We start from the raw sequence: 22,830 nt of genomic DNA, 5'->3' as shown, positions 1-22,830 counted from the left end.
ACAGAGTTCTCAAACATTTTAAGGTGAAAAATATAACGAGTGATTAAATCTATTCTATAGAAGAGGCCTTTTATAAACTGGCAATGGGTGTATTGGCCTTTGGCTATAAAGTCATGTTTGTTTTAGCACAATTAACCTAGGTTTCACTTTTCAAGATGTATTTACAATACAAAAATCTAATTTAAAGGAAATTACCTCACCATTTTATGTTTCTGGAATTAGTTGTTTCATGAATCCCAACCTGTGTGTGAAGCCATTGGTATGTGTATTCTTTACTCCTTTCTAATTTTTCATTTGCCTTGGTATCCTTGTAGGTAAGTTCTTCTTCCTTACCTGGGGAAAAAAATGGAAGTTTTATTTGTTATTTAAAGAGATTAAAATTTGGCCGAGTAGTTGTCTAGGAAAACAATTTTATCAAAAGAAAGAAAAAAAAGACTAATTCATGGGATCTTAATCATCTGTAAGAAAAACATCACTTACAGATTAAGTAATCTTCCTGCTTGAGTTTCAAACTCACATATTTTGAAAAATAAAATGTTTCGATGCAGCCAACATCTTATAGGACTTGCTTTTTTTCAGTTTTTAAATGAAAAATTCAAAGAATTATTTTTGATAGTAAATTCTAGTATAAAAAGAATATCTGTCCACTATGATGTCTTTTCAGGCTTATTTTAAAGTCTAATTGTTCTTACACTAACCTTATACATACGTAGAATTCATAAATTATATTGAGGGTATTTGAAACAGAGTTTTAATTTTGTATATAAAACTAAGCTTGGTTTGTGTAAGCTAATACAATATTTTAAACTAGGAATATAATTATATAAGATTTAGGGAACCTGTGCTTATGTGCCAGAGTAACTATTTCAAAAAAGGAGGTGAGGAAGCATAATATAAATGAATATGGGAAATATGCAAGGGGAGAAATCATACAAGGTAAGAATACAAGGTAACAAATATAAAGAAAGAGTAAAGAAAAAGAAAAAAGAAAATTAAAAATCCAACCCTTATATTTAAATGTAAAATTTATACATTTGTATTTTTTTAAATCTATAGATGTTACTACTATGACAATGACATGCATTTCAGAATTACACCAAAGACCTGCTATTTTAGAGCCTTCCTCCATGGACTAGATCTTTTTTGGAGCCATTATTAGTTTTGTAGGATTGGCTGACAGTACACCAGAGAAAGGTACCTCTTGAAAACTCACTCATGGTAATCAAACTAACGAGAATCCTATAATTTAAAACCTAATATTTAATATGTTGATTTATTAATTCTTTCACTATAGATCTTTGTACACAGAAAAGTCACCATATATTTGCAAGTTGTTTGGAAAACAAATGAAGCATGGTGCTTCAAATGCTTGGTGCATGTGCCATACACAGTCATACATATACATAAAAGGTTAGCATTTGTCTTTCTGAATATGTTGGGAGTGATACATATACCATGTCTCTTTTCATTAAAAGTTGCTGCTGAAATTAGTAAAATGACTCTTTTTCAAAGAGATATTGTAGTCAGTTCTTAGAAAAGCTAAAAATCAGCATGTTTATTTCTCTAGACTCCATGTTACTTAGCAAAGTTAACTTGCTGTTACTTCTCATGCCACCGTATGTTTCTAAAATGGCCACATCTTTTGCATCCTGAGCTTAAGCAAACCCCTCCATATTTGCTATACTGGAGGAACAATTACTTCACATGCAAGGGCTGACCATTGAATCCATGAGCAGACACCATTCTGGTAAGTGGCCATATAGGTATACAGAAACTGTAAGAGGGACTAAAACAAAGGGAACATTTGGCATTGCCACATCCAGTTACTGCACAGCATTAAGTCTTTTCTCTAGCAGAGTCCCAGCGTTTTATCCACCTTTCTTGGTTGACCAGACCAGATGTTGGACCCATAATTGCAGTGATAGAAAAAAGTGAGGATTCAGTGACCACTGATAATCAACTGAGCCCATAGCTAAAAACTTATCTACTCTTGATATGTAAAAAATCCTTTTGTAACGATTATACTTTTAGCTAAAAATAAAAATTATCTGTCTTTCTGTTTTTTAAAATAATGACAAATACTTGCAAAAATCACTTTTTACAGTACTCATTTTGGAAAGTTTTCCTCAACTCTATAATAACACTCCATAAACCTTAAATGGTTTTACATCAGAGTTCAGCTAAGGTTCTAAACAACAATCCCTGAGAAAAGATGAGAGATTTCACTGTAAAGGTCCAGTTCATATTAACCATTTTAACCCTAAGGCATAGACTGGTAGATTGGTGTGTGCTCAGTGTAATAAACAGAACAAGCATATTGGTGAAGTTGGCTGGAGGTACCTGAAGATACTGTAATTTACATGCTGAAAAAATTGATTCTGTTTTGGCTAAAGCATTTCAGGATTATTCCTGTCATTGAGAAGGGGAAAATTAGATTAACTCTTGTAAACTTGTAGAAGTTCTGTTTTTAGTATTTCACACTGGAAGAATAATGGTGATTTGGATTACTTAATTGATGCTTGTCATTAGGATGTCCAGTAAAATCTTTCAGTTGTAGAAGAGGCACCATTCTACCTGCAGAACTCAAACTGCTTTACTTCCTGTCCTTTACTACTTTTCTGGGTCTTGCTTCATGAATTTCTGGAATCATAACCTAAGAAAAAAAGGTCTTTCCGTTGATTCCTACTGTCCCCTAGTAACGCCTGGCTACATATACTCCTTTTCTTCAAAACACAAATTTAAGTAATTTTATTTAAACAAATTGTTAAACTTTTTTATTATAAAAGGAATACATTCTTATTATAAACAATTTAGAAAAATAGAGAAAAGTAAAAAGTCAAAAAGAAAAAAAAAGGAAAGAAAATCCACAAAAATCCCACTATCCAAAAATAACCCCTGGATAATATTTTTTAAGGCATTTCCTTGTACTTCTGTTTTTAATAGATTTTTATTGTTTTTTGTTTACATAAAATTGTATATATTCTATACATCCTACTTTTCTGTTAGTACTATAACAAATGTATTCTATGTAATGGAAATCTCATCCTAAACATAATATTAGTTGTTATATACTATGATATACCAACTTGTTACATGATAGGTTTCTAATTATCTATTTAATTGATCTGTTTTTCAGGTGGAATTAAAGATAACATCTCTAAAACTATAAATATTTTGAGAAACAATATAATCTATATTGTCAAATAGTTGTAAAAGCTTTCACCAATTTACCATAGACTATTGGAGATTACTCATTTCACTGAGTCCTTGGTCAACACTGGGATATTAAATATTTTAAAGTTCTTGATAGTATGACAAAAATGTTGTCTGGACTTAATTTATATTTTTACTGCTAGTGAGATTGAATGTTATTCCACGATTACTTATTAATTATAAACTGAATAGTGTAAAATACTTTCTTGTTTTCCCCAGTTCTGCTGGATCCTAATATTTCTCTGTTTTTAATTGACCATTCATAATCCTTTATCTATTACCACTGGTGCAAATATTTTCTCTTGCCTATTGTTTTTTTTAATTTTTTATTGTTATGTTAATCACCATACATTACATCATTAGTTTTTGATGCAGTGTTCCATGATTCATTGTTTGTTCATAACACCCAGTGCTCCATGCAGAACATGCCCTCCTCAATACCCATCACTGGGCTAACCCATCCCCCTACCCTCCTCCCCTCTAGAACCCTCAGTTTGTTTTTCAGAGTCCATTGTCTCTCATGGTTCATCTCCCCCTCTGACTTACTCCCCTTCATTCTTCCTCTCCTGTTATCTTCTTTTTCTTTTTTCTTAAAATATGTTGCGTTATTTGTTTCAGAAGTACAGATCTGTGATTCAACAGTCTTGCACAATTCACAGCACTCACCGTAGCACATACCCTCCCCAATGTCTATCACCCAGCCACCCCATCCCTCCCACCCCCAACCACTCCAGTAACACTCAGTTTGTTTCCTGAGATTAAGAATTCCTCATACCAGTGAGGTCATATGATACATGTCTTTCTCTGATTGACTTATTTCACTAAGCATAACACCCTCCAGTTCCATCCACGTCATTGCAAATGGCAAGATCTCATTCCTTTTGATGGCTTCTTGCCTATTGTTTGATTTTAGTTTCTATTGTACTTTCAAAAGGAGCAACTTTCTCTCTAGGCATACAAATTTATTGCTAAATATCTTCTAAACTACAAGTCATTTTCCCCTCATAATTTATATTTCTTATCTCCCAGTTCAATAAATATTCTTATATATTCTTATCTCCCAGTTCAATAAACTCATGTAAAATAAGATACAAGTTTTCAGGGACAAATTCTATACTCTTTGAATACCTTCCCTTTCACACTAAAAGATATTGGTTAACAAAATTCTTTTAAGAGAAGTCTACTCCTCATTTCTACTTCTTCACTTTCCATTCCCACCTTAATTTATTGCAATTGAAATTGTCCTTACTGAGAACTGTCTTAATCTAACAAACACATTTATTTCATCTTAATTGACCTCTCTGCTGAATTCAACTACACAGGTCATTTCTTTTGTCTTAAAACTCTCTTTTCTGCAGGACATTGAAACACCAGACTTCAAGTGCTCCCTTTCATGCTTCTTTATAGATTCCTTTAGATGTGTTCCTCATTCTACAAGTATCTAGGACCCCCACCCCACCCCACTCTTTGCCTGGCACTGCACTGACTTCTGATGATAGTTAACCAGATGGATATTGTGTATTACTTCATGGGGCTGGCAGCTAAGTATCTTCAGCTTCTATTTTATTCCTGTTCTCATATACAGCTGAACTTCAGAATCACAACTTGTTTTGACCATCATCATCCTACTGAGTCTGTTTTGCCTCCTGAATTTACAAGTCATCCAGACCAGGTATTCTGGAATCAACCTTGGCTGCTCATGCCTTACAGTACCAACATCTAATCAGAAACTAGATCTAGTTTACCTGCTTGGTATGTCACTAATAACTGGCTCCTCCTTTCTATCCCCACTACCCATTTTACTTCAGGCTCCATTTTGAAAGAAGTGAGCAGCCTTGTATATGGTGACGTAAGTGCAAAGGTACCTTTCTGACCATTCACAGTAGAAGAGGCACCCCTTCTCCCAAGCACAGTGTTTCAACTCTGCTCTGGATCCCAACCTTTTCATAAAATCTAGGATCTCTTATTTATCAGTATTTTCTTTTCTTTGGTATTTCCAGTATCTGTCAAAAATGGCTTTTACCTTCCCCTCTAACTACTCTTCTCTCTCCTTCCCTAATCAGATAAACTTGAAATGGTAGACAAAGACCAGTCTCTGTTGACTTATTACAATTCATGCTTCAGCTCACTGCAAGATGCCTTCTTCTTCGGGGCACCTGGGTGGCTCAGTCGGTTAAGCGGCTGCCTTCGGCTCAGGTCATGATCCCAGAGTCCTGGGATCGAGCCCCACATCAGACTCCTGGCTCAGCAGGAGGCCTGCTTCTCCCTCTCCCTCTGCCTCTCTCCCTGCTCATGCTCTCTCGCTCTCTCTCTGTATCTCTGTGTCTCAAATGAATAAATAAAATCTTAAAAAAAAAAAAAGATGCCTTCTTCTTCACTGGAACTGTTCACATCAAGATGACTAAGATTGCTAAATCCTTAGGACTTTTTGAAGTTATTTTCTTACTGACTCCTCTATGATATTATTATACATTCTTGTCTGGTCCTTCCTTCTTAAAAGTCTTATTTCCTTTGGATTTTTTTCATTATACCTCCTTGTTTTTTCTCTGACCTTTTGTCTAAACCCCAGTCTCCTTCAAGGGCTCCTCTTCCCTTGTCATCCCTTCTGATCTCAGGATTCTTTTTTGGGGTTCGAACCTGGCCCCATTTACTCTTAGGCTATACTTTTCCTGTATGAGGATATTCATTCAACTTCTTCAATCACCTTCATTTTTCCTTTTGAAACATGTATTCATCCAAAGCTTTGACACTTAGACATCCCACAGATAATATAAATTGAGTATGTAAAAAAGCTGAACTCATGTATTATCCTACCTTTTCCAAGGTCCCATAATGCTACCATCATTGTCAATATATAAGTCAGAAACCAGAGTCTTGTACTGAACCAGCATTCATCCTCACCCTAAAACTGCATATTTTACCTCCTAAATTCTTTTCAATCTCAAATTTCCTGGATTTCTGTTGCCACTATTTTATGTGAGGCTATCATCATTTCTTCTGAAGAGCCCTCTCACTGTTTTTTTGTTTTTGTTTTTTGGTTTTGTTTTGTTTTGCTTTGCTTTGGTCTTGCTTCCATGTACACACCTCCATACTCCAAATGGCCTAGCTAAAATACAAATCTAATTACACTGCTTTATAGGTTAAACTCCTAGTTCCCCATTGCCTTTGGATAATGTTCAATTTTTTTCTTTTTCTTTTCTTTTTTTTGCATAGCATACAAGCCATGCATATACCTTCAGACACATCTGTTAGGTTCTTGCCTCAGTCACTCAGATATGTTAGGATTACTCAAAATGTTCTCTTTTGCCTATAGGCCTATGCTTTAGATTGCCCACTTTGCCAATGGTGTTTTTTGCTTCATGTCTTCATGACATGACAGTTTAGAAATTACATTCTTTGGGCTAAGTCCTTGATCTTCCAACACTGCATTTCTTACTCAAATTAAGTTGGAGATGCCCTCTAAAGGTTCCTATAGAGACTCCATGATAGCATTTATTACATCATATTTTAATTTCCTATTCATGTGCCAGTTTTGCCTACTATAAATAAGCTCTTTAAGGGGTACACAGTAGGATGGTGCTCAAAAATATTTGTGAAATAATGGAATAATTGTCATAGTTGATTAATGGTCTGTCAGTGCCCGGACAAATGTAGAGCTGGAGTTTAGATTTTTAGCATGTAGACAAACCTGTGCATTGTGGAGGGTAATACATTCCTGTACATAATTAACTTAATCATTATAATAGAAACTTTAGCTCTGAAAGTCATAACTAGTTTGAGATAAAAATTGACAATGAAGGATGGCAAATTTAAAAAAAACTACTATATCATATAAGGCTACTTTATAAAATGTCTACAGTGTACACAATCCTAGAGGAAAGCAGTTCAGCTTTAAGAAGTTCACTGAAAGAAATGAAGTCTCTTTTGAAATTAATGGAAATATTATTCTTTTCTTCATGAAAAACAAAATAAGTGTTCATTAAACCCATATGCTTCAAATAAATGTTTTCTAAATTACTAGTATAGCATAAATATCCTACATAGAGGGAGATTAAGATTCAATTATCATTTGGGAAACACACAAAAAAAGCTAATTATTTATATTTTAAATACATATGGCAACTTTCCCATGACTATTTTCCTTTCCTTTAATGGTCTTTCTTAGTAATATAATAAAAACGTATTATTGGTTTCATGGGTAGAAATGAGTTCATCTCTTTACCAAAAGCTTTTGGAGGACATAGTTGTGTGATGAGCAAAATGCTATGTGAAATGGAAATGTTTTTGGTAACTTTGATAAATGGCTGATTCTATGTATCTCATGCTGGAAACACTAAAAATATGTTTCCATTTTAAAGTATAAGTGGTCTGTACATGTTTATTAAAAGAAGTTATTGCATCATACCTCACAAATAAAGCACAAATAAAATTGGAGTTTGGCATAAATGTTACACTAACAGAATTTTAAATTCATTAACATCTGTATAAATACTTGTTGATAGGGTGTTTATGGCTTCTTCCTTAACCAATCCAATCTGTTGCTGGAAAGTTGATGGCATTGGCATGAAACCAGTAACTCTCTAAGATCCATTTGTGTGTGACAAGCAACATTCCTATTCTTTTAAAATATATTCAAGTATGTAATTGATCACTAAGGAAAATGACTTCATGAATAAAGAAGAGGATTGTTGTTGCAAAACTTTAAAAACAGAAATTTTGGGAATAGAGCCAATGCTGTATGTAAGGGTCAAAGGCTAATAGCAGCACTAATCACTCCTTTACATATTTCACTATATTTTATGGTAGGGAGGCTAAAAAAAAAAGTATTAGAATGAAAAATACTTGCTAGTTTCTGACATTTAAATTAATTCTCAAAATTTGTCTGTTTGGGGGTTGGGTGATACATAAAGTATACGAATGATCTTTAGGAAAGTAAAGAAGTTAGTTACTAAATTGTCTTTTAAAATCTATAGATTTTGCAGATACAAATTTCAATATTATAGAATTGCTATATTTAAGTGAATCCCTCTGGAATAACAGAAACATTCTTTCACAAAGTCCTTTCACAAAGTCAATGTAGTTGTGCATATTAACCAATTATAACAAGTCTTCTGTATTCAACTTATATATGATTCTACTTGAAAGGATATGCTTTGCCATTTCTATTGGACAGTTGAATTTAAACTCTTCACTATCTTTATAGTAAAGCACCAAATACTACATAAAGAGTGGTTCTTTAGTTTCTTTTGTGAGAGCCATAAAGTCAAGAAAATTGCAGGTTGTTAAAGTCATGTAGTCATATGTATAGTCATATTAATGTATAATGTGTCTCCATGTTTGCTGTTAACTAGAACCAGGACTAGGGTAAGTCAAGTGGGTCAAATGAAATATTTTACTTTAGGCACAAAATTTAAGGAGACAACAAAAATCTCAGGAATCAAGGTAAATAATATTTTAATGTAATATTTTAAAAACTAATGCAAAAATCCTAAACAAAATGTAAAAGTTTTAAATGACAGGATCAGTAACAGTGCTATGCCAAGCTGTATTGGAACCTGAGATAAAAAGAAAAATAAGTAATACTGATCCTTCACTGTCATGGCATTGGCAGATTTACCCATTTCTAAGTTACAATAGGTGTTAACAGGATATTACTTTTAGAACTACCCAGTAGTCATTGTCTAAGATTGCATTTTACATTTCCAATGAATCTGGCACACCACTTAATTTTTCACTAGAAGAGGCTCTGGAATTGTGACATATGAAAAATTAATTCTAGGATAAATTAATTCAGTCTATATTGAAGAGTCTACACTTTAGTCATTTATCTGCCTCACATCTATCTTGCATGTAATAAATTTTTTTTCACTTACTAACTGTGTAATGTTGGGCAAATTACCTACCTTCTCTCTGCCTCAGTTTTTTCTCCTAAAATGTATATGATAATATAAAGTAATAGAACATGTATAATGCCTAACATATATTAAGGATTTAATAACTCTAGCCATTTTGCTATTTTTTGAGTTAAATGAACTCTTATGGTTCATTAAGATTATGCATAATGTTAATGCTATCTCAGTTGCCATGGGCCGAGACTTAGCTATCCTGGAGGTGAGACTATCTGTAAGAGTCTCTAAATCCAGGCCAACATCAAGGTTCCACGGGGTCACTGGAAGGATCCCAGGATTAACCACAAAACTAGACAGAACAATTTTCTGGGGGGAGTCCAGGAAGTCCTTGTTCAAAGAATTCCAAATCTATAACAGGTATTTTTTTAAAATGTATTTTATTTCATAATATATGAGGATTTCAGTGTGTCTTTAAAAAATAAAAGTTAATTTCCAAAAGATAACAAGGATACACAGTCCTAATTGATTTCAAGTTATTTCAAATAATTTTTAGCAATTGCTCAGTAATAACCATGAAGGAGTTTCCATTGACATGATTCTCTCCTGTTTCACTCTCTCAATTTAATTACTCTTGGAAAATATTCCCCTATCCAACCTAGACTCCCTTAGGGAGTGTTAATACAGTAGGTCATCCAAACTAGGGCCCACCCAATAGAATAATGGAGAGGCAGATGATGAAAGTAGGTTGGCTTTCAAAATAACGTGGTCATAGTGTATAACAGGTCGTACTGCCACCTGCTTTTTGCTTTGTTTGTTTGTATAGTTGGACTTCAGGTTCTTGACATATATAAAAGCTTCTGCTCTTGGTAAAAAGACATCACTAATTCTACTCATTTATGTATATTTATTAATCATGAGCCAAATATATGGTTGATTTCCTTTACTAGTTTTATTTCAAAAGAAGTCAGTAAGTGGTATTATATTGATACACTAATGATAGAGGCTTGATGGATCCAATTAAACATTTTTTGTATCATTGTAATCATTGTTTTTTTATAGCTACAAAACAGAAATACTTATCATACACATTTCTGCCTCTGATGATTTCTCTACCTGTCAAATAAGAATACAGATATGCTTCTGTTACAGACAGAGCTAACATCACATATTGAATAGATATCAAAATACTGCTTGCACTATAAAAAACTAGTAAATATAAGTAAAAATTTTCTTTCACAATTGTTTTTTACAGAAAGAGAGAGAGAGAGGGTGGGGTGGGTCAGGGAGAGAGAGAGAGAGAGAGAGAGAGAGAATCTTAAGCAGGCTCCACAACCAGCATGGAGCCCAACTCCAGGCTCAATCTCACAACCCTCAGATCATGACCTGAGCCGAAATCAAGAGTTGAACTCTTAAGGCAGAATTTTTATCTTTCATTATATTTTGTTTAGAAAGATAGATTTTTATTTTATGTAGCAGAAGTTCATTTGTAAATGAATCAGGGCCTCCATTCATTGATTTCACTTTTAATTGAAAAGTTAGATAAAAGTATTATTAATCTATTTATACTCTAGTGAGGAAAAAAGTCAAGAAAGGCATTACCAGTCTTCCCTACAAAATTAACTTTATTTTTTTTAAAGATTTTATTTATTCATTTGCGAGAGACACAGAGAGAGAACAAGCAGGGGGAGTGGCAGGCAGAGGAAGAGGGAGAAGCAGACTCCCTCCTGAGCAAGGAGCCCGATGCGGGACTCGATCCCAGGACCCTGGGAACATGACTTGAGCCGAAGGCAGCCGCTTAACCAACTGAGCCACCCAGGCCCCCAAAATTAATTTTTAGCTTTAAACTACTTATATAAATATTGATTTGGGGAACATCTCTTTTTTTTGAAGGGGAAATTGGGGGTGGGGTTTGAAGCTGGAAGGGACTTCAATTGGTCAAGTCACTTTGCTTATCAGAGACATAGTTTTGTCATTCATCATTAGAAAGGAAAGCAAAATATGGAACACTTTATGACTCTGCATTTTATCCTTGTGCAGAGTCCATGCTAATTTTCTCTGTATCATTCCAATTTTAGTATATGTGTTGCCAAGTGAGCACAGAAAGCTCTTTTTATCATTTTATTTTGTTGTGATATATACAATGTACACAAAATATTGCATATAGCAGGTGTTTACAATTTTAGGATTCATCAGTAATTATAAGTATGTAAAGATTATATATTATATAAATTATGCATAAATTGTTTAAAATTATTATATAAATACAAATATAAATACATATTCCATTTGACCTCTAATCATTAAAAAAAATAGAACACAGCTTGCACATGAGAAGTCCTGTTCTAAAGTCTCTTCTCTCAGGGATAACCACTATGCTAAATTTTATAACCTTGACTTTCTTGATTTGCTTTATAATTTTTCTGATCTATGTATTAAGCAAGGTTTGCTTGCTACAATTCTGTAGGTATTCTCTTGTGTTCATTTGTTCAAGATTGTTTTGAGATTCATCTTTGTTGCTGTGTATACATGTAGTTCATTATTTTTCAGCACTGTACTATATTCCACTGTATGGAGGTATTACAGTTTATCTATTCCATTGTTGTTGGACACATGGGCTGTTTCCAGTTTTGGACTATTAAGAAAAACACTACTCTGACTATCCTTGTACAAGTTTCTATACAGCAAGCATTTAGGAATGTAATTGAAGGATCATATAAATGCATATCTTCAAGTCCACTGCATGTAAAATTGTTTTCCAAATGGTTGTACCAAATTGTACTTCAATCAGCAAAATATGAGTCTTATTAGTTATGTGTTTTCCAACAATTAGTTTTTTTAGGCTTTTTTTTTTTTTACTTTGCAGATTTAATTTGCATTTCTCTGCTACAAAATGAGATTAAGCACCTTTTTATATGTTCACAAATTACTTGGATTTCTTCTTTTGTGAAAAATATGTTAGAGCTTCTTGTTTATTTTTTTATTAGGCTATTTGTATTTTAATGACTTTTAGGAATTATTTATATATTTTGGATATGAGACCTTTGTTGGTTATATGTGTGACAAATACCTTCTCCATCTCTTTGTGTTGTTGTTTCACTACTATTATGACAATTTTGGATTTATAGAGATTTTTAATTTTAATGTAAATATATTTATCAAGATGACAAGTATTTTTAAAGAAATAATTCCATATCCAATTTTATATTCTTCTACATTGTCTTCGGTAAATTTTATATTTTTGCTTCTTATATTTAGGTCTTTAATGTGGACATAACTTTTCAGTACAGATAATCATTTAAGTAAGATTTATTGAAAAGTCTATCTATTGCCCACTGATTTAGAATATAATCTGTCTTATAATATCAATTATATGCCTATCAGTTGTCATTTTTCTCTACTATTTTATTTTACCCTACCCTACCCTATCTTAGAATTACTACCATCCCATCCTATCTCATCTCATCCCATCCATATCATACCATCCATACCATACAATACCATGCCACACAATGTATTCACTGTCTTATTTGTGTCAACTCTATAATAAGAGTTTATTAATAATGGTGTTTGACAAGTTCTCCCAATTTGTTCACCCTTTTGAGTGTCTCTTGACTATTTGCAGATTTTGACTTTCTATACAAATTAGATTCTTCTTGTCAATACCCATAAATACCTCTTGTGATTTAATTGAGATTGCATAGTATCCACTGTTAATTTTGTTTTTTGTTTTATTTTATTTATTTATTTTTTATTATGTTATGTTAATCACCATATATTACATCATTAGTTTTTGGTGCAGTGTTCCATGATCCATTGTTTGCTTATAACACCCAGTGTTCCATGCAGATACCCATCATCAGGCTAACCCGCCCACCCCCCCCTCCAGAACCCTCAGTTTCTTTCTCAGAATCCATAGTCTCTCGTGGTTCGTGTCCCCCTCCAATTTCCCCCACTTCATTCTTCCCCTCCTGCTATCTTCTTCTCCTTCTTCTTCTTCTTCTTCTTCTCCTTCTTCTTCTTCTCCTTCTTCTTCTCCTTCTTCTTTTTCTTCTTCTTCTTCTTCTTCTTCTTCTTCTTCTTCTTCTTCTTCTTCTTCTTCTTCTTCTTCTTCTTCTTTTTTTTAGCATATAATGTATTATTTGTTTCAGAGGTACAGGTCTGTGATTCAACAGTCTTACATAATCCACTGTTAATTTTGGAACAATTTAAATCTTTGAAGTTTAGTCTTTCAATTCATAGATTTATTTAGTTTTTCTTTAACATTCTTGATAGAGTTTTACAATTTTCCTGATAAGGTCTTGCACATATTTTGTGAGACACTTTCTTTGGCATATAATTTTAAAAATACTATCACAGCGCTGTGAATTGTGTAAGACTGATGAATCACAGACCTTACCTCTGAAACAAATACTACATTATATGTTTAAAAAAAAAGGGAGATAGTAGGAAGGGAAAAATGAAAGGGGAGAAATCAGAGGGGGAGACAAACGATGAGAGACTATGGACTCTGAGAAACAAACTGAGGGTTCTAGAGGGGAGGGGGTTGGGGGGGATGGGTTAGCCTGGTGATGGGTATTAAGAAGGGCACGTATTGCATGGAGCACTGGGTGTTATACGCAAACAATGAATCATGGAACACTACATCAAAAATCAATGATGTAATGTATGGTGACTAACATAATAAAATAAAATTAAAAAAATATACTATCACATCTTCTTTATCCATTCATCAGTTGATGGACATTTGGGAGAGGGAAACAAGCCACAGTGACTCTTAATGATAGAGAACAAACTGAGGATGGATGGAGAGAGGTGGGTGGGGGATGGGTATTAAAGAGGGCACTTGTGATGAACACTGGGGGGTTGTATGTAAGTGATGAATCACTGAATTCTACCCCAGAAACCAATACTGCACTGTATGTTAACTAACAAAATAAAAAAAAAAAAATACTGTCACAGGTTGAAATTTTTTTCCTTCCTGGTTGCTTGCCTATAATGCTAGGTTTAAGATTAGAGTTAAGGTTAGTTTCAGTATCATATTTTTCTAAGACTTGATCATTTTCTCCAAATTTTCAAATGTACTGCCATAGGGTTGTTCACAATATTTCCTTACTATAGTTTTAGTCTGTATCATTTGTCATCCTGCCTCATTTTCATTCCTAATACTGATTATTTGTGCTTTCTCTTTTATTTTCATAATCAGACTTGCCAGGAATTCATCAAATTTCTTTCAAAAAATTTAGCTTTATTGATGAATTGTTTTACTTTAAAAAATTTCATTGGCTATTGCTTTTATATTATGATATATAGATTTTTTATTATTTAGTTATTTTTTTAAATATTTATGATTTTTTGACCATGAATTTTTCAGATGTTTCCTAATTTCCAAGAGAATAAAGATTATCTAGTTATATTGATTTATCATTCATTTATAGTATTAGTTCATTATTAGTACTATCATCATTAGTATTATTGGTATCAATCATTTATAATTTATTAGCATTATATTCAAAAAAACATAGTGCACATGATTTCAATCCTTAAGTAATTTTTTAAAATATTTTATTTATTTATTTGACAGAGAGAGACACAGCTAGAGAGGGAACACAAGCAGGGGGAGTGGGAGAGGGAGAAGGAGAGGCAGGCTTCCTGCTGAGCAGGGAGCCCGATGTGGGGCTCAATCCCAAGACCCTGGGATCATGACCTGAGCCAAAGGCAGACACTTAATGACTGAGCCACCCAGGTGTCCCTCAATCCTCAAGTAATTTTTGAGACCTGATTTAAGGCCAGTATAAGTCAAAAGTTTTGTAAATGTCTTGTGTGTGCTTCTTCCAGTTGTTGTTTTGTATATGTGCTTTAAGCAATGTTATTAAATTGGTTTATCAAACCACGTCCTTACTGATTTTTTGAGTGCTTGTTCTATAAATTAATAAGAAAGATATAATATAGTTTGGAATTTTTGACTTCTCTTTGGTACTTCCTTAATCTTTGCTTTATATCATTTAAAAAATAACAACATTCATTTTTTTAGAGCAGTTTTAGGTTTTTAAAACAAAATTTGAAGGTATAGACATTTCTCTATATACTCCCTTCCCTTACATATTCAAAACCTCTCCCATTATCGACATACTTCTACTCCCCACCACAGTGGTACCTTTGTTATAATCTATGAACCTACACTGAGACATCATAATCATTCAAAGTCCATAGTTTATATTAGGGTTCACTCTTGATGTTATACTTTCTGTGAGTTTGGACAAATATATAATGACAATGTATCCATCACTATGGTATCATGCAGAGTAGTTTTCACTGCTCTAGAAATCTTCTGTGCTCTGCCTCTTGACCCCTTCTCCCCAATCCTGGCCCCTGGCAACTCTGATCTTTTTACTATCCCCATAGTTTTACCTTTTCCAGAATGTCACATAGTTGGAATCATATATATAATAGACTTTTCAGGTTGGCTTCTTTCACTTAGTAAAATGCATTTAATGTTCCTCCATGTCTTTTCATGGCTTAGTAGCTCATCTATTTTCATTGTTGAATAATATTCCATTGTCTGATGTGCTACAGTTTATTCATTTATCTACTGAAGGATGTCTTTGTTGCTTTTAAATTTTGGCAATTATGAATAAAGCTGCTAAAAATATGTGTGTGCAGATTTCTGTGTGGACATAAGTTTTCAATTCATTTGAATAAATACCAAAGAGTGAGATTGCTGGATCATTCAGTAAAAATATTTCTAGTTTTTTTTTTATTAAAGATATTTATTCATTTGAGAGAGAGAGAGCAAATGAGAGCACAAGCAGTGGGGAGAGGCAGAGAGAGAGAGGGAGAAGCAGACTCCCCACTGAGCAGGGAGCCTGATGAGGGATTCAATCCCAGGACCCTGAGAACATGACCTGAGCTGAAGGCAGACACAACTGACTGAGCCACCCAGGTGCCCTATTATTTCTAGTTTTATAAGAAAGTTCCAAACTGTCTTCCAAAGTGGCTGAAGATTTTGCACTCCTATCAGCAATGAAAGAGTTCCCTTGCTCCATGTCCTTGTCAGAATTTGGTGTTGTCATCATTCCAGATTTTGGCCATTCTAATAGGTGTAAAGTGATATCTTGTTGTAATTTGCATTTCCTTGAGGACATAGGATGTGGTATATCTTTTCATATGCTTATTTGCCATCTGTGGTGAAGTGTCCTTCAGGTCATTCGCCCATTTTTTAAACTGTGTTATTCATTTTCTTTTTGTTGAGATTTAGGAGTTCTTTGTATATTTTTGATAGTGACCATTAATTAGATAAATGTTTTGCAAATATTTTCTCCAAGTCTATGGCTTGTCTTCTCATTCTCTTGACATTTTCTTCAGCAGAACACAAATTTTTAATTTTATTGAAGTCCAACTTATCAATTATGTCTCATGTATTGTGCCACTAGTGTTGTATCTAAAAAGTCATAGCTATGCCCAAGGTCACCTAAATCTAGATTTTCTTCTGTGTTATATTCTAGGAGTCTTAGAGTTTTGCATTTTACATTTAGGTCTGTGATCTATTTTGAGTTAAATTTTGTAAGTGGTATAATGTCTGTGTCTAGATTCATTTTTTTTTAATATGAGGATATCCACTTTGTTCTTCCACCATTTGTTGAAAAGACAATCTTTACTCTGTTGTATTATGTTTGCTCCTTCATCAAAGATCAGTTGACCATATTTGTGTGGGTCTATTTCTGGGTTGTCTATATTCTTTTCCATTACTTACTTGTTTATTCTTTTTTTTTTTTCTTTCCAATTCGGATGCTTTTTATTTCTTTTTCTCACCTAAATATCCCAGGTAGAACCTCCAGTACAATGTTGATAGGAGTGAGACATACTTATCTTGTTCCTGATTTGGGGAAGGAAGCTGTCATCTTTTACCATATATTAAGTATGATGTTAGCTGTATGTTTACAGGTGCCTTTTATCAGAGTCTCTCTCTTATTTTTTTTTTTTTAAGTAGATTCCACACCCAGCGTGGAGCCCAGTGCAGGGATTGAATTCATTACCCTGAGATCCAAACCTGAGCTGAGATTGAGAGTTGGATGCTTAGCTGACTGAGCCACCAGGATCTATTCTAGAATCTATCAGATTCTATTCTAATTTGTTGAGTGTTTTTTTTTATGAAAAGTGTTAGATTTTGTCAAATGGTTTTACTGTGTCTACTGAGATGATCATGTATTTCTTTTGTCCTTTATTTTATTAATATGGTGTATTCCATTGACTGATTACATATGTGGAACCAAATTTGTGTTACTGGGATAAATCACACTAGGTCATAACATGTGATTTTTTTTTATCACTTATTACTGGATTCAGTCTGCCAGTGTTTTTTTGAGGTATTTTCATCTGTGTTGATAATAGATACTGGTCTCTGGTTTTCATGTGATGTCTTTACCTGGTTTGGGTGTCAGGGTAATAGAATAAGTTAGTAAGAGTTCTCTCTTCTTCTGTTTTTTATAAGACTTTATGAAGTATTGGTGTTGATTCTTTTTTTTAATTTTTTATTGTTATGTTAATCACCATACATTACATCATTAGTTTTTGATGCAGTGTTCCATGATTCATTGTTTGTGTATAACACCCAGTGCTCCATGCAGAATGTGCCCTCTTTAATACCCATCACCAGGCTAACCCATTCCCCCCACCCCCTCCCCTCTAGAACCCTCAGTTTGTTTTTCAGAGTCCATCGTCTCTCATGGTTCGTCTCCCCCTCTGACTTACTCCCCTTCATTCTTCCCCTCCTGCTATCTTCTTCTTCTTTTTTTTTCTTAACATATATTGCATTATTTGTTTCAGAAGTACAGATCTGTGATTCAACAGTCTTGCACAATTCACAGCGCTCACCAAAGCACATACCCTCCCCAGTGTCTATCACCCAGCCACCCCATCCCTCCCGCCCCCCACCACTCCAGCAACCCTCAGTTTGTTTCCTGAGATTAAGAATTCTTTTGCCAATACCACACTGTAGGTTTACAGCAAATCTTGAAGTCAAATATTGTCAGTCCTCTAAATTTGTTCTTTTCCTTCAATATTGTGTTGGCTATCCTGGGCATTTTGCCTCTTTATATAAATTTTAGAATCAGTTTGTTAATATCCACAAAATGACTTGCTAGGATTTCATTTAACCTATAAATCAAGTTAAGAAGCACTGAAATCTTGCTAATATTGAGTTTTTTTTATCCAGGAACATTGCATATTTATCAATTATATTGAGTTCTTTGATTTATTTCATCAAAGTTTTGTAGCTTTTCTCATACAGAATTTATACATATTTTATTAGATTTATACCTAAGCATTTAAATTGGGGGTGGCAATGTAAATGGTTTTGTGTTTTTAACTTCAAACTTCACTTATTCATTACTAGTATATAAGAAAGTGATTGGCTCTTATATATTAACCCTACATCTGAAGCTTTGCTATAATTGCTTATTAGTTTCAGAAGTTTTCTTGTCGCTTCTTTCAAATTTTCTATATAGATGATCATGTCATCTGAAAAAAATTCATTTCTTTCTTCCTCTTCTGTATACCTTTTATTTTCTTTTCTTGTATATTGCATTAGTTAGGATTTCCAGTACAAGGTTGAAAAGAAGTGGTCAGAGTCAATATCCTTGTCTTGTACCTGATCTTAGTGGGAAAACATTGTATTTCTTACCATTAAGTATGATGTTAACTGTAGGGGTTTTGTAAAAATTCTTTATCAAGTTGAAGAATTTCCCCTCTATTCCTGGTTTATTGAGTTTTTATCATAAATATGTGGGTTTTGTGAAATGTCTTTTTGCTTCTATAGATGTATGATTTTTCTTTTTTAGCCTGTTGATGTGATGGGCACACTGATTTTTGAATTTTTTTTTTTTTTAGGATTATTTATTTGAAAGAGAGAGAGTATGAGCAGGAGGGAGGGTAGAGGGAGAAGCAGACTCTCCACTGAGCAGAGAGCCCAATGCAGGGCTCGATCCTAAGACCCCAGGATCATGATCTGAGCAAAGGCAGACACTTAACTGACTGAGCCACCCAGTTGCCCCATGATTTTTGAATGTTTAACCAGCTCTACATATATGGGATAAATCCCAATTGGTCATTAGATAAAGTAAATGTGTATAATTTTCTTTATAAATTGTTGGATTTGATTTGCTAGTATTTTATTGAGGATTTTCTGTATCACATTTTTGAAAATCTGTAGTTTTCTTTTCTTGTATAGTCTTTGTCTGTCTTTAGTATGAGGTTAATTCTGTCCTTACAGATGAATTAGAAAGTATCCCTTCTGCTTCTATCCTTTGAAAGAGATTATAGAGAATTTGTATAATTTCTTTCCTAAATGTTTGATAGAATTCACCAGGAACCCTTCTAGGCCTGGTACTTTCCATTTTGGAAGGTGATTAATTTTTTATTCAATTTTATTTAATAGATATAGGCCTATTCAGCTTGTCTTTTTCTTATGCAAGTTTTAGCAAATTGTGTCCCAAAGAATTGGTCCATTTCATCTAAGTAATCATATTTATGGGCATAGAATTATTCATAGCATACCTTTATTATATTTTTACTGTCCATATAATCAGTAGTGATGTCCCCTCTTTTATTTCTGATATTAGTAATTTGTGTCCTTTTTTTTTTCCTTCTTATTTAGCCTGGCCAGAGGCTTATTAACCTTATTAACCTTATTGATTTTTTCAAAGGACGAGCTTTTGGTTTCATTGATACTCTCTATTGAATTCCCATTTACAATTTTGTTGATTTCTTTTATAATTCTTTTTTTTTCTTCTGCTTACTTTTTGATTTAATTTACTCTATTCTTCCAAGTTCCTTAAGGTAGAAACTTAGATGATGGATTTTACATCTTTCTTCTTTTCTAATGTATGCACTCTTTGTTACAAATTTCCCTCTAAGCACTGCTTTTGCTGCATCCCACACATTTTATAAGTGGTGTTTTCGTTAATTTCCATTAAGTTAAAAATATTTTTTTAATTTCGCTTAGTTTAGTAATGCTTTCATTTCTCCCTAAAGACTGTTTTTTCTTACATTAATGTAAGGATGCCAGCTTTCTTCTGGTTAGTGTTTTTGTGGTCTATTTTTCCCATCATTTTGCTTTCAAACTTATTGTACCTTTAGAATTTAAGTTTGGCTTTTGAATTAAAAAAAAAATCTAGAAGCAATAGTTATCTGCTAGCTAAGTTATTTAACTATTTACATGTAAGGTAAGTACTGGTATATTTGAGTTTGTATACACACACACACTTAAGTATGTATATATAAGATATGTGTGTGTGTATCTTATTTTCTTATTTTGTGTTTTCTATTTGCCTGAATACACTATGTTTTGTTTTGTTTTTTTTTTTTGAGAGGGAGAATGGTGGGGGAAGTGAAGAGGGAGAGGGAGAGAGAGAATCTTAAGCAGGTTCCACTGACAGAGTGGAACCTGATGTGGGGCTTGATCTTATGACCCTGCGATCATGACCTGAGCCAAAATCAAAATTCAGATGCTTAAACAACTGAGCTATCCAGGCACCCCTGAATATACTATGTTCTTTTTCTTTACTTTCTTGGCTTCATTTTGGATTGAGTGCTTCTTTTATTTTATTGTTCTGTTTGCTTTTTCCCACTAGTGTGGAAATAACATTGTTTGTATATATTCATTTTAGTTTTTATCCTGGAAATCATAATATATATGGTTAACATAATCTAAAATTAACCAATTTTTCCTCCTCCTAGGGAATTTAAGAATCATAGAATATTTTAACTCAACTTAGCTCCATTTTGACTTATAGGTAAATTTTCTCTGATTTGACTTGTGACATTTAATTTCACTTGTGACATTTAATTTCACAAGATGTGATTATTGCTATTCATACTGTCAATTTATGTTTGATTTTACCAACATATTTCCTATTTCTTATTTTTTTCTATCTTCTTGGCACATGGATTTTTCATCTGGGATTTTCTTGAGAAAAGGACTGTCCCTTTAAATAAGTTTCTTCAATAAGTGTCTATTAGTAGCAAACTCAGTTTTTGTTAATATGAAAATGTCTATGGTGAGGTCAGCTGGAAAGATGGCAGAGTAAGAGGACCCTAAGCTCACCACTTCCAATGGATGCAACTAGATAACAACCATAATCAGCATAAATAACCCAGAAAATGACCCAAAGACTGGCAGAACAAACTCCAAAACTAATGGCAGGGAAGAGGCCACATCAAAGAAGGAAAGAAGAATGAAGGCACAGGAGAATGAAACAGACTGTGGATGTCCGCTTTAGGGAGGGAGCTGGTGGCACAGAAAAGAGTAGAAAACAGACTCACACCAGGGAACCCACAAACAGGGAGGACAAATTTCCATAATACTCGCCATTTGAAAGTGAAAGAGGCTGAATTTTGAGAGTTCTTAAAACCAGTGGGCTTAAAGCCTGGAATTTTAAAAATCACTGGGCTTGGCTCTGGAGAGTGCAGACAGCCTTAGGAAGTGGAGCCCCCACACTTAAAAAGACAGCATGGCAAACAGCCCATGCAGTTACAGTGTAGACCCAGCATTTGAAAAACACCAGGGGCAGATGGGAGGGAGAGTGATCTGCTCATCTCAAACTGTGACCCAGAAAGACAGGAATCATGGGGAGACCTCTCCAGGAACAAAGGAGCTGTCAGGTGCCATTCCCTTCCCCTCCCCTCCACCATAAACAACAGTCACCTGTGGAAAACAGCATGGTGCCAACACTCAATTTTTGTTTGCACCAAGCCCTGTACTTAAGTGGATCCGCCCTTCCCAGTCATTCTCTCTTCAGTCCCAGTGCCGCAGGTCCCATCTTCAGAAGACTGGTGCAAACCTTGTTAACACCACATATCCTGACCCACATGTTGTGCAGGACCTCAGTTCCAGAGGTGGCAGGGGCAGATCTTTCATAGGCAGACCACTACACACCTTGCTGGCCATAAGACACAAAAAGAGCCTCTGCAGACCACTGACTTGAAGGAAAAAGAGGCCAAGACTCAATAGCAGAGCATATGCAACACACAAAGGAGACACTCCCTGCAGCACCAGGCCCTGGAGAAACAGGGAACACTGCATTGCAGGGCACTACAGGACCTCTTCTTCATAAGGGTATTATCAATAAGAGCAAGAGAAGTAGCCGACTTTCCTAACACATAGAAACAGACACAGAAAGTCAGACAAAATGAGAAGACAGGGAAACATCTTCCAAATGAAAGAACAGGACGAAATCACAGCAAGAGACCAAAGCAAAACAGATATAAATAGTATGCTTGATAGAGAATTTAAAGTATGATCATAAAGATACTCACTGTGCTGGAGAGAAAAGTGGAGGACATCGGTGAGACCCTTAACACAGAGATACAAAAAAAAGAACCAATCAGAGATGAAAAGCATGATAAATGAAATTAAAAATACACTTGATGAAATAAATAGCAGGCTAGATGAAAGAGAGGAATGAATTAATGACCTGGAAGACAGAGTAATGGAAAGTAACAAAGCTGAGCAAAGGAGAGGAAAGAGAATTATGCAAATTGAGAATAGTTTCGGGGAACTCAGTGACTGCATCAAGTGTAATAACATCCACATTGTTGGGATCTCAGCAGAAGAAGAGCAAGATAAGGGAGCAGAAAATTTATTTGAAGAAATAATAGCTGAAAATTTTCCCTAATCTGGGAAAGGAAATATATCCAGTTCCTGGAGGCAAAGAGATCCCCCAGAAATTCAACCTAAGGAGGTCCACACCAAGACACAGTAATTAAAATGACA

At 34.2% G+C, this 22,830-nt stretch overlaps 1 protein-coding gene and 1 non-coding gene across 3 annotated transcripts in view; both read right to left on the bottom strand.

Annotated features, from left to right (window-relative positions):
• Positions 1 to 22,830, bottom strand: part of LRRIQ1 (leucine rich repeats and IQ motif containing 1) — a 211,864-nt gene that overhangs the window by 30,868 nt on the left and 158,166 nt on the right. For both annotated transcript variants that reach the window (XM_088025656.1, XM_088025657.1), the window contains one exon: positions 201 to 333. In XM_088025656.1, coding sequence (XP_087881782.1) covers positions 201 to 333 — 133 coding nt within the window. The remainder of the gene's footprint in view (positions 1 to 200; positions 334 to 22,830) is intronic.
• On the bottom strand, positions 11,055 to 11,160 carry LOC114211079 (U6 spliceosomal RNA). The gene has a single exon (XR_003609650.1). It is a non-coding gene; the product is annotated as a U6 spliceosomal RNA (small nuclear RNA).

Source organism: Eumetopias jubatus, unplaced genomic scaffold (genome assembly GCF_037043125.1).
Source record: "Eumetopias jubatus isolate StellerSeaLion01/CBP00866 unplaced genomic scaffold, mEumJub1_p1.0 scaffold_8, whole genome shotgun sequence".
Classification (NCBI taxonomy): domain Eukaryota; kingdom Metazoa; phylum Chordata; class Mammalia; order Carnivora; family Otariidae; genus Eumetopias; species Eumetopias jubatus.
The sequence above is the reverse complement of the archived record's forward strand: the minus strand, read 5'-3'. Positions and strand labels throughout refer to the sequence as shown.